This window comes from Cygnus olor, chromosome 3 (genome assembly GCF_009769625.2).
Source record: "Cygnus olor isolate bCygOlo1 chromosome 3, bCygOlo1.pri.v2, whole genome shotgun sequence".
Classification (NCBI taxonomy): Eukaryota; Metazoa; Chordata; class Aves; order Anseriformes; family Anatidae; genus Cygnus; species Cygnus olor.
This window is the reverse complement of record NC_049171.1, coordinates 44,410,752-44,424,162: the sequence shown is the minus strand read 5'-3', so window position 1 is coordinate 44,424,162 and position 13,411 is coordinate 44,410,752. Positions and strand designations below refer to the sequence as shown.

Here is a 13,411-nt window from a genome sequence, read left to right as displayed (position 1 = left end):
TATTAAAACTAGTGTTAAATATTGAGTAGTAAGCTTATATAGCATTAAGACTATATAAGCATCTTTTCAAGATCTAATCTTTAGAAAGCGATTTCTTTTATTTTTCATGCATATCTGTTATTAATGGTATTTCCATCATCCCAGATAGCATATATCACATGGTAGAAGTCTTTGATAAAAAGATAAGACAAAGAATGAAGGAAAGAAGACTACTGTTCTCTATAGTTTACAGCCGGAAGTCGGTGGCGTGTAGCTGTTGAGCTGAAATTTAAACCAAATCTATTTCAGTGTTCTAGGAGCAAAATCATCCTTCTCATAAGATAACTCTGTCTGTGCTACTGTATATAAATATATATATTGTATATATGTATGTACATATATACATATATCTATCATCTACATTCATATATATGTATACATGTATATATAGATATGTACATACACACATGTACAAATGCTGTAGAACCAACCACTTAGGAATGGTATCAGTGAAATAAATTAATGCTATAAAAATGTAAGATAGCTTCTGCCATTATCTTTATTATAAGAATGTTAACATTACAAATTCAAACACTCAGATGTTAAGTAATGCAGGAGCTAGGATTTAAATTCTTTTTCTTTTTTATGCAATATAATCTTTAATTACATTTTCTTGTATTGTTTCTCCAAACAATCCTTCTTTCATTTATTGGAAAAAACAAATCAAATAATAAACAACCATTCAATATTCTGTTTTATCTGTATTCGGCAAAATGTATACTAGATTTTATTTATTGTACTTTTTTCTGCACCTGCTCTGAATACAGAACTATTTATTTACTTCTGGACTAATGGTACTGATTATAGTACATCATTGCTTCAAAACAATTCTAATTATTGTTCAGATTTCCTAGATTTTGGAAATTAGCTTTCTCTAATGGTTGTAGACCTTCTGCACAGGAATTTGTGATAATATGGGGCCAAGATACAGCAAAATGCATGGCTAATAAACATAAGGTCAAAACCTTGTATTTAACAGTTACATGAAATGTATATATGTATACCAAAAATTACATGCCAAAAACTATAGATTTCTAGATGAGAAGAATGCTTGACTTTGTTTGCTCTTTGAGGAAAAAAAAAAAAAGTGAGATTTTTCTATGAGATATAGCATAACATTTGTATCCTCCCTCTTGGGCGGATTTTACAAGAGCAAATGGATGTCTTGGCTGACAAACTGCTAGTACTGAAACATATCTTAATCTTATGCTGCTTCCCTAAGTGTGCAACCTCCATTTAACTTGTTTTCTTGAGCATAACAGAAACAATTCATATAAAAATTGCCTAGTAGAGTTCTCTAGTAACTTACACTAGTTTACTGTAGTAATCTCATCTACAATTAGAATATGCAACATGCAGCTTGCTCTAAATGACTTGCATTAATCTGAATAGCTTGCACATGTCATATGAGCCCTTACTGTCCTGAAAAGAACAGTAGCTGAAGCTTCTTCATTTAAGAATTAGAGACTTGCTAGAGAAATGTTTTCTGTTAAGAATCTTTGAATTTGGGTCTTCTGATCATTGACCCTGTGAGAGCCTAGGTATTTTTGTCTGTTTCAGAATATACCTCTGAAGATTTTGAAAGACAAGATGACAAGGACAGACAGACTTTGCATTTATTAATCTGATAACATTAGCATATGATTTATATTTGAATTAGTAATCTGAATGTTTGGCGCATAACAAAGATACTTACCAAGTTACTCATTTCTGATTGTGTAAATATAAAAGACTGAGGATTACGTCCACAATTGTTATATCTGACCACTATTATGTATAGCACAATTGTGTCTGAAGTACCTACAAGTTCAGGTGGACACTTCTTTAGGTAATCAGGGGACCAGTTTGTAGATTTGTGTTTTAAATGAGCAAGATTAACCTGAGTTTCATTTGACATTAAAGCAAGGGACAAAGTTACAGTAGTGCTACATACCTAGTGCATGTACTGCTTACTTCTTTATCCATAGTATTTTTTATTTAAATATTCTAACTTCAGTTTATATTAAAGTCAAGCTTGGATTAGGTGAAATAGGCAAAATTCACAGAATGGTCGAGGTTGGAAGGAGCCTCCAGAGATCATCTGATCCAACCTCCCTGCCAAGCAGGGTCACCTGAAGCACGTTGCACAGGATGGCATCCAGGCAGATTTTGAATCTCTCTAGAAAAAGAGCCTTTCTGGGCAACCTGTTCCAGTGCTCTGTCACCCTCAAAATAAAGAAGTGTTTTCTCATATTCGAACTATGATTATCTACTTTACAGTAGGCAGTTCCCAACCTAAACACTTGCTCACATACTCACAGTGTTTCTCAAGTCCATATAAGATAAAAATGGACCAGTTAGATAAAAATAAATTTTTGTTGTCTTTAAACCATTTTTGAAGCCTAACGGTTTTTCACATTCATTTCTTTATGACCAATGTTCCTTAAGGGGGACTTAGGGACAAATGACTTAATTTTCAAAATATTAGTAATTGTTAATTGTGAAATATGTTGAGAAATAAGATTTTTTTTTCATGAATGGGTGTTCGCAAAGTTTACAAGCTTTACGGGTGGCCTTGGCACTTTTTTCATTCATCTTTATTTGTACAATATTAATTTTAACTGATGTAAGATTCTTTCAAGAACTCATAGGTTAGTTTCATTTAATCGTGTAAATGGCCAAATGTTATTCTATGTTTATGTTAGCTTCCCAGTGGGTAGACTTCAAAAGACTACTTAAAATGCTATAAGCAGTGCCATCCATAATAACATCTGGAAGACTGGTAGTGTGGTAGACACAGATCCCTACAGCCACTGAAAGCAATTCTTCTGTTACCCAGCATGGCAACTTTTCTGCCATGGTAACAGAGGGATTCAGGGTTTGTTGGGGGGTTGGAATGGGGGAGAGAAGCCAATACTAGATCTTCGGTACGTGTTTATCATCTTAGCTTCCCTCATCATCTTTGTAGATCCTGTAGTTTGTCAAGTTTCCCCCTGCAGTGGTAGCTCCAAACCAGGCTTTTATTTGCAGTATGTGAAGGCTCCTATTCACAAAACTCCAGATTAGTTCTCTTCCCAGTCCTCTCAGGTCACAGGCAAATCTAGCACCACCTCTGCCACCCAGCTCCAAGTATCAAATTCAGACAATATTACAATCAGTTGTATCTCAAAGGACATGAACTTCTATGAAGCTTCTGGAATATCTATCTGTATGTATAAATAACATACAGGAACAACCTTTCATCCATTGCCACCAAAGCAGACAGCAGCATACCTGCATCGTGGGGGAATCACAGGTTTTCTTTCCCTCATCAGTGGTGTAAGAGTTGCAATTGAATTATAGTTGAAAAGTAGTTTTGATCTACTTTCATCTGCTGAAAATATATATTACCAGCAACTCCATTTAGTTTTGGAGATGATCCTTCCTGGATACTGTCCCTGAATTTCATATCTGATGTACAGTTTCCGGCTCATACCCATGTTCCCACAGTATTCAGGAAGTGGAAAGCTGTTCAGAAGGTTGAGACAAGTCGGTCTTGAGAAGACTGGACAGTACTTGAGGAAGCTTGTTGTTTCTAGTACTGATTATTTACCCTGTTCTACTGGACCTGTTGTTGCACAGAAATAGTTTGATCTGTTTAATAGATTCTATCCAAATAAGTTTCAGGCTGTGTGCATGATTTTCATGAAGAAATGTTCACCTGCATACCTCATATCTCGTTTAGTCTGAGCAAGATAACCTACAAAAATGTTTTGAAATATTCTACTTGCTGAGGTTTGTAGTTGATTCTTCAAAACTCATCCCTACATTTGCCAATTGCTATGCATAGCACATGTGGTAGTCCTGCTGCAGCAATCAGTTCTGTGGGATTTAACCGGGACTACTTCAGAGTTTGCCCAAAGTAGGACTGGAGTGAGCATTCTCTTGAAGAAGAAAGAATGTTTACCTTAGAGCCTTAGAGGTTGGTTGCTTTTTTTCTCTCCTTTTTTTTTTTTTGTAAAGTAGATTGTCCATACGCATTCCAAAACCAGCTTTCTATCCCTCTTAGTGTTTTCAGTCCCAACACAGTTTGTTTTTCACCAAGGAGTGAAGAAGCAGTTGAAGCTGCCTTCCTTGCCATTTGTTGACTGTCTGTGATAGAGCAAGGGCTCTTCAGTAAGACATCACTCTTTAAAGATTGTCCTAGTTATTACTTGTGAGGCACAGGTGCATCATGACAGAAATGTGAATAGGCAGTATGTCTCAAAGAGAAAGACTGCCCCTGTAAATTGAGTAATTCTTCATTTCTTTTATTGTTCAACCACGACAATATGTGTGCGCCAGCAGATGCCAATGAAAAAAAAGAAAACTTTATGTTCACCCTGCTTTTCTGTATAATCATGAGATGGTTTGTAAGTACTCAATTACTAGCTTAAATTCTAATTTTGAGCTGCCAGCCAAGATTATCATGTTCAAGCTCGTGACCCATTACTTAACTTGTTAAAAGGAACAACAGCTTAGATTATCCTTTTAGAAAAGACAGTGCCACCAGTATGTGATGGTAAGTTTGTGTAAGATCTACACTGCTCTGCATTAGGAGCTGACTAAAGAGGAGCAAGCTCTTCTCTTTAAGAAATGGCATCTATATTTGTGGTGGTGGTAGATGTTGCAATCTTTGTACAGCAGAATGTATTAGAATCAAGTTTTCAATGTATTTATTTTTCTCTGATGTTTTTACTTTTTTTTTTTTGTATTTTACCTAAAACAGAAGTACAAAGTAGTATTTATTGTTTATTGTTTGAGGATAGAATGCAGTTTTCACCAGCAAACAAGCAAAGTGTTTTCTTGTTTGTTTGTTTTTAAAGAAATTTATTTCCTGGCGAGATACTTGGATTTTTTTTCTTCTCTTACACTGCAAATATCAGAAATGTACCCATGTATACAGTTTTAACTTTAACCACAGTGATTTCTGCATTCTGCTGTGTGCATCATTTTACCATCTGCATCTTGTTAAGACTGTTCTTTATGAGACCTCTAGAAATAACTAAAATCCTTTAGCACAAACATACCTACTGTAATATTCAATAGCATCCATACCGGGCAATATCCAGCTCCCATTGAATGCAAGGACACTTGGATGAAGGGCGTTCATTGACTATGAAAGAATGAATCAGGCTCATACTGATCTCAAGATTGTAGAGATGTGAGTGTTTGTATAATCATATGTGCATTAATTGTGTGTGTGTTTGTGTGTATGTTTCTACAGTATGTGGAAATATGCATAGACTTATGTCTGAAAGTGACTTAAATTTTACCATAAAGTTGTGTTTTGTATTGCTGGAGGGAAAAAAAAGAATTGTTGGAAAGATGAAAGATGAGTCTTCCTTCTCTAACCTTTAAATCAAATAACCTATTATCTCAATGTTATTGTTCTGAAGTAATGCAGTGCTATAAAAGTGGAATAGAAGAATCTGGTCTGTGTTATGATTAGGTATCTTGCTGGCTTTTAAATGAGATTGTTAGTGTCAAGTATATAGGCTTTAATAATATATCTCAATTGTTTAAAGAATTTTGTAAAGTATTTTTTAAATAATCTTATCTGAGGTGTTCTGAGCATTTTATTTTGTGTGGGAGAGTTCTGGAGTATGAAGGCAAGTCAAATTTTAATTTTTTTAGATGACTTTTTTTCTTGTCTTTAAAGATCAAGAAGGTACTGAAGTATGATTTCTAAGTGTTACACTCATTATAGAAGTTCAACTTCCTTCTACAAGATGTTGTTTTTATGACACAAAAGTGTGTCATAAAAAATTAACATTTAGTTTTAACAAGGAGATGTTTTTATTTCACTTAACATCTGTAGCAGATGTGAAATATGTAATTATTTTTGTAAAAGACTTCATAACTTTCACGATTCTTTTGTTTGGCACATCTTTCTTCTATTGGGCATTTTAGACAATTGATAAGCATTATTCAGTGGCATATGGTCTGAGTCTGACGTGCTTTGAAAAGAGTACAGAGTACTAATAATGAGGATTCTGTGAAAATGGGAAAACCAGCACAACAGATATGCTTTGAGAAAGTATGGGTTTTTAGCATCTTGAAACAATATATCACACTCAAAGGGACAGAATTGGGCTGCACAATCTGTTAGCTCATTCTTGTCCAATCTGGTCTCCTCCTTTCTTTTGGAGCCAGCATTGTCATCAACTTGCTGAATTATACTCTGACTGGAATGTATTTCAGGCACAGGGTAATGTATCTACTTAAATGGAATCCTATCTTTCTACAAAAGCTTTTTAAGTATAATAAATTTAAAATATAAAAAAGTTCTATTAGCTTAAAGTAAATGGTTCAACAGTTTACATATGTGCAGGAACAAAGAAAATGACTACTTACTAGTTTGAGAAAAATCTAGCTTGTTCAGCGATTAGAATATACAAGATCAAAATAGACTATTTTTTATAGTAAATATTTTGTGATAATTTACAGTAAACGTTTGTTTGTTTTTATAGGTTTTTAATTAAAAGGTGTAATCCTAATCAACCTCATGTTAGAGGAAAGCATGGGAGGGATTTTTGTTTGTTCATCAGGAGATATGTGAAAAATAGCAAAAGCTGCTCCGTGTGGACCCAGTCCTGGAAGTCTTAGAGTCCAGGGAAAATTCCCCCTTGCACTAGGTTCCCTGAATCAAATGTTAATAGTTTTTTTTTTAGTTTTTTTTTCTTTTAATTTCTTTTGTTTTGTTTTAATGTCAGTCCCATGTATATTTCCATATGTTATTTTTTAAATACTTTCTGTACTTAAAATATATCTTTGACCTTTTGCGAGTTTACAGCACAGTTTTTTTCAGAAAAGATAAATAGTAATAAAGTTAAAACTGTAGAAATTGTAGTCTTGATTTTTAGTCGCAATGGTGTGTCTATTTCTGGTTAATCAAACTATTAATTATGTCAGCATTTCTTAATAGAAAGTGATAATATTCTTAAAACTAAATTGACATAAGGAGGTTATATTTTTAAATAAATTTTCACGAGAATTTTAAGCCTTGGGTTGTGCCTATGGGTAAAATAGTTGTGTTTATTACATTGATTTATGTGAAAGTAAGGGGTCAGCTAAAAATGCCTAGGATTCCCTGCTGCTAAAGTGACAGGATAGTAGTACATGCGCCAGCTCTCCTGCTAAGGGTTCTTTAGTTTTCCTGTGGTAAATTACACTGCTTTGCAGGTATGGCTAACAGCACCACAGGCCACCGCTGTAATACAAGTCAGAGGGAAAAAAAAAATAACCACTGCCGATTGTAAAAGCAAGAAGAACATCTTTGAATAAATTCCCAGCAGTGAGAATTTAGGATGTTATATGCTAGACACTACATGACAAAAAGGTTTAGCCCAGGTTCTGTACTGAAAAGAACTAACACTGTAAAAACTGCATGTGCTGAAGGAGCAGTCTAATTGCTATAGACCAATCCAAATCAGCTAATTTGATGGGTGTATTTTCTAGAGGAAAAGGGAGTTTAGATTCATTATTTTCCCAATATCAAATTCTGCTCATGTGAATAATTAAATAAATGTCATTGGAACTGGCTTGTTCTCTCACATGAAAGACATGACTATCATAAGGTAATGATACTTGCTGAGGAGAAGAAAAACTAATTCAACAATTTAATATCCTTTGTCAATTTTTGAAGGGAGAAATTAAGTAAATTGTAAATGAATTTATATTTTTTTATTTTCTCCTAATGCTTCCTGGTGCTTTTTTCCACTTTTTCATCTGACTTCCCTGTATGTCAAATGTATACATAAAACTAATATTTCTTAGTGTCTATCTAAGCACTGTGCTAGTACCACTTCATAAAACCACAGTAAACTGTGGTTGCTATTACGACTATACTTACCATATATATATACATATGCTACTTGCTATACTATGACTATAGTTACTACTATAGTTGATGGTCATAATTGTAGAGAAAGCAGTGCACTGATTCTCATTTTATCCAGTTATTTTTTTTTGTCTTAGAAGAAATCTTTAAGATGGGTCATAATTCATGTTGTCTACACTACAGTCACATGTCTACATGTTGACTAGAGAAATCAAAGGTTTGCTGATTGTATCTAGATAGATAAACTTTATCCTTTAACATATCCTCCTTTCATTCAGTTCTTTTCTCTCTCTTCTGCTTATCTGCCCCTCTTCTTGTTTCCCTTTCCTAAACAGATATCCCCTTTTCACTTCTCAGTTCATTGCTTTTTTCTTCCTGCTTCCTTTCCTTTCAGTGTTTTATAGTCCCTTTCACTCTTCCCTGCTGTATGCGTCCCTTTTATACAAGTCAGCTTAGTTTATGCAACAAACTTACCATGTCCCATAATATAAGATAGTGCCAGGAACATCCAGGCAGCTGCATTATGAGAGAAAATTAAGTTTAGGGGCTTCCATTAGGTAGTTCAAATTGATTGGACCAAGCCAAAACTTGAATAATATTTTTGAAAATCGGGTTCTCTGTTACTTCTGTCATTCCTGGTTCAATTAATCAATATTACTACAACAAATAGAGTTTTTAAACTGCTTTATAATTTGTTCTTCCTGACAAAAATTGATTGATTTACAAAATCTATATTGGATTTTTTAAAATCCCGAATATAGGCTATTATACTCCCTGGATTTTTTGTACCGAGGATTTTTTGATAATAGTGATGACATATATTAGTTGGGTTTAGATACATAAGTAATTGTAGAAACATTAAGGTCTGAGAATTATAAAAGCCTGGAAACGTTTGGAGAAAGTTACAATTTTGAGCATCAGAAGTGCAACACCTCAGAGTTCGAAGTGGGAATGATGTTATCATTGCAGTCATACAAATACCATTTCCCAGTACTTCGAGGTACTCAGTCTGGGATGAGACTAAATATTCAGTCTGAGTTCTCCAGTTATCATGAGTAATTCATTTTGCACTACTCTTTTGTTCTTTAAACGTGGCTATACCTCCTAGGTTAACTGTGAGCGATGCTGCCCTTAAGTATGCAATATCATTATGCCACTGCTGGTGGCACCAGGAAACCACTAATAAGAGATGAGGTTTGAAAGTTTCTGGCTATATTATAATAAAATCACATATAATAACAAATGGCCGTAGGAATTCAACGATAGAAAGAATATTGAGGAGCAAATCACCAAGCAGGATAAAGAAGTTGCAAAGCTTTTGTTCATTATTAGTGAGGGGCTTTTTCACAGAGGTAGTCTGCAGAAATAAATGAGCTTATTATGGAACTTACTACATGAAAACTTAGGCAAGAAATGTAGAGGGTAGTTAAAAGGATTCCAAATAGTCATAGATTTGAATAGTAATAGTAATAAAAATTAACTTTTAGTCCTTCTAAAAAGTTCAAATGGAGACATTTACTGTATGTTGGATTTCACTACAGGGTTTGAGTCTATAAATTACAATCTAACTCAAAAAAAAAAAATCAAAAGAATTTGGATTACAGCATGTAAATCAAAAACTTTATTGATAGTTAATAATTGCAGAATTATCAGATTGTAGAACTGTGTCTATCTTTTCATAGGCATTGGTGAGTCAAATTTATTTTTCATGACTGTTTTGTTACTGGTTGCAGGGATTTGCTATATTTTTATACCAGGTCTAACCCTTTTGATACGAGGAATTGCATTAAACTAACACAGAGCAGAATACACAGCATTTGCCAGCACTGTCAAGATATTTTCAGCATTTTCATTTCCTTATCTATGCTACTTAGTGTGTCTATATAGTCATGTAGTTTTGTATTCCCCCCACCCTTAATATAGTATTTGATTTTTTAGAGTGAAAGCAGACTTTTCAAAGAATGAAGACCCTGTTTTCCTGTGTGAACAGTTGAGCAAATTATCCTTGATATAAAAAATGAAATAACAACCCTAAAAGTTTAAAAAATTCTGAGTAATCTGTTTTAAAATATGTAACTATTTACTCTGTTACAGATGAATGACATTATAGTGACAGTTAGAGACTCAAACCTGAAGCTGACACTTGCTTTTGGAATAGGCATGCACCATGCGGGTCTGCATGAGAGAGACAGGAAAACTGTGGAAGAATTGTTTGTGAACTGCAAAATCCAGGTACATTTGTTCTTTGAATCCAGCCGTAATGTGTTTTACATGGAATTTTAAAAGTTGGCTTTTTGTTACGTGTACCTCATTAATCTTTCTTTCTGTTTTAGGTTCTTATTGCCACAAGCACATTAGCTTGGGGTGTAAATTTTCCAGCTCATTTAGTAATTGTTAAAGGAACAGAATACTATGATGGAAAAACAAGGCGTTACGTGGATTATCCCATTACAGGTACTCAAATAAATTATGGAAATACTCATATGCTGAAATATATTTCAAACATATGCAAATGATCTGAATTATTTTGTAACTAACCAATGAGAATACCTAAATTAGGTAGAAGCTAGGATCGCTGAGAAGGGTTTCTTTGTTTAATGCAAGTTGTAGGAGAACTCTTAAGATTTTACGTGATTTAAAAATGTTTCAGTTTTGTAAATCTTTTTTTTTTCTAAGTTCCTTTAATGCACATTGCTCAAAGTAGATGTTAGGCAATTAAAGGTACAATATGAAGTCATTTATCTTCCTAGTAATTTGGACAAAAGGAATCTTTCACACAATTTTTTGAAACCTTTTTTTAAATAGAAACAGATTTTAGTGGTTTGAAGTGCAAAAGTTGTATCACACATATATGAGAGCATAAAATGTATATGTCATCACTTGACAGTAAACAAAAACTCGAACTAGTATAGCATCTTTAGTGATATAAGAGAGACTTCAAATAAGTGTTATTTCAAAAATAATCAGCTTAATAAAATATTTGAATTTCTGGTTTGACATAGACTTTTATTGCTTCCTACCTCCAGTAATTTCTACTTTTCTTAAACTGCTCTGTAGTTCTTCCAATGAGCTTAAGAAAGTGAACCATGGAAGAACTTCTTTCAAAGTTTAGGCAGGGAGAATATCTGTCTGGATGGGTACTAAGCTTGAAGAATGAGGACAAGCTAAATTTATTCCAGGTTTCCTGGTCTGTTTTCTCTTTCTATTTTCACAAGAGGAAGTTTATTATTAAATGATCCTGCAGTATGCCAGAGATGTATACATCTAAGGACAAATAAATGTAATTTGTAATGTAAATAGAGATCTTGCATCCTTTAAGCCACGCACTGTCTTTTTATAGTAAGAGAAACTTACTATTGAGAAAAGCTCAAACTGAAAATAATACAGGGGTTATTTCTCCAAGTAACCCATCATGGAGGTTAATTTAGTGGTTAGTGCTCTGCTGGAAATTTGGGATCAATTTCCAGACCAGCTCTCTTGTTCAAAGATTCTGGTATGACCCGGGAGCTTTGCCATACACACTTGCATTTTGTGACAGACCGGCTAGTATAAACCTAGTATAAACAGTCACTGCAGAGAAGTAGCATTTTGCTCGTCCCAACTGGAAGAACAGTGACTACTGACTTTATTAGTGAACGGGGAAGAGTGATGAGGAAAGAAACCAGCTGATATTTTAGATTTTATGTTGAATCTGTGGGACTGTCAGAAAGAAGTAATAGGGTAAATAATATATTCAAAAGAAATCAGAAACTCAATAAACATTGAGGCCTTACTATGCTATTTTAGAAATCCATAGTACAAGTACTCACAAAGGCGTTAGGAGAAGCTTATACTCTTTATTGCCTTTTTGAATTCAGGTGTCTTGGATATTAAGGGTTGTTTGGTTCTTGAATTTTAAATAAGACTTCCTGGGGGTGTGAATAGAGGGGAATACTACCATCTATGATTTAGGTTTCGTTCTCTGCACTGCAACAGAAAATGCAGATTCCTTATTTTATGAAGAAATGTAGTATGGTTTATTTAGAATATTTTTAACTTTCTAGAGAATATTCATGTTTCTGGAAGTTCTGTGGATAGGTAATACAATTCTTCAGCAGCAATTAAGTGAAAATTTAATGTGTTTCTTTTGGAAATATTTCCAAATTTTCACAATACTGTCTTTAATGCTGCCTTCACTATTCCGTCATGGTATAACTTGCTTTTTCCCTGCAGAAGTTACTTTTGTGTGCCAGGGATGCATTTGGCTCCAAGTAAGCAGCTGAGGGCAGAATGAATCATTGTGGAGCATTCAGTAATTTTGAAATAAGTAAAAATGCTTCTTTCAGTGAAATCGGAGGTTCTGGGCAGGCCTTTCTCTCAGTGACCAGACGTTTACTCATCCAGTTGGATCACATTTAACATATCAGGAGTTTAGTTAAGTGATTAAAAGCATCCAAGCAGCATATAGTCAGTAGAGAAAATACTGGTTTTGGATAATTATTTAGCAGAATATTTGGCAAAAATCATATCCATAGTAAATCCCTTTCCTATATGTTATTATGTACAATTTAAATCACCATATTAGAATAGCAAGATAATGTTTCATCACCCCCCTGTATACACACCTATCATTTTCAAACTAATTTCATTTTACATTTCACGTCAATCCTAAATTAGCAAAATGAATAAACTGATAAAAAACACTGGTGTTTATGTAGCTCGTGTGTACACAAGTATGTTACTGAAAACTTCTGTTTATTGTCACTGAACTGTTTCTCTTATCATTGTCCATTGCTGTATCACATTCTAAACATTCTGTCTTGGCCTTCCTTAACAATAATACCCTGCTGACCATTGGGCCAAAAAGCTTTCTTTGCTTCTGAGGCCAAAGAAACCATTTTTCAAAATGCCAGGTACTGCAAACCACATACTCTGTAGGTATGATAGAACTCAGAGAATACAAAAATAAACAAATAAATAAAAAGTTTCAAAAATAAATATTTAAAACTTGCTTTTGAACTAATATCATTTGTTTCTTCAAACTTAAATAGGTGCTGGAGGCACCAAAAAGGAGTCAGATCTCAGATGGGAGAGACAAAGAACAACCTATACTGATGCGCTTCTCAGATTATGAGAAGACAAACAGATAGATGATAAGTGTACATATCTTGGTTGTCAGGTAGCAAGTTGAGCATGTTCTGTACAAACTTGTATTTTCAGTGTTTCTAGAAATCACTGACTAACTTGTATTTGCAAGTAATAATGTATAGGTATAGTAGATGTGAGCTTTATCTGCTTTTAAATTTGTATATCATGATCTGATATAAGGAAAACATATATGAAACCTTCTCTACTCCAGTGCTAGTAGCAAATAGCACTTGTCTTGAAGTTTGAATGGCAAAGATCATAGCTCTTAGTAATTATAATTACCTTTACCTTTTTTTTCCCCTCTAAATTATTAAAAAGCTAGGAAAATATATATAGGAGAGTCTTATGCAAGGAACACCTATTATTGTGAAGTCAAGTACCTGAAGATTAGGAAGTGATATACAG

At 34.0% G+C, this 13,411-nt stretch overlaps 1 protein-coding gene across 2 annotated transcripts in view; it reads left to right on the top strand.

Moving 5' to 3' along the window:
• ASCC3 (activating signal cointegrator 1 complex subunit 3) overlaps positions 1-13,411 on the top strand; it is a 281,426-nt gene that overhangs the window by 214,466 nt on the left and 53,549 nt on the right. For both annotated transcript variants that reach the window (XM_040551468.1, XM_040551467.1), the window contains exons 31-32: positions 9,974-10,111; positions 10,213-10,333. In XM_040551468.1, the coding sequence (XP_040407402.1) occupies positions 9,974-10,111; positions 10,213-10,333 (259 nt within the window). The remainder of the gene's footprint in view (positions 1-9,973; positions 10,112-10,212; positions 10,334-13,411) is intronic.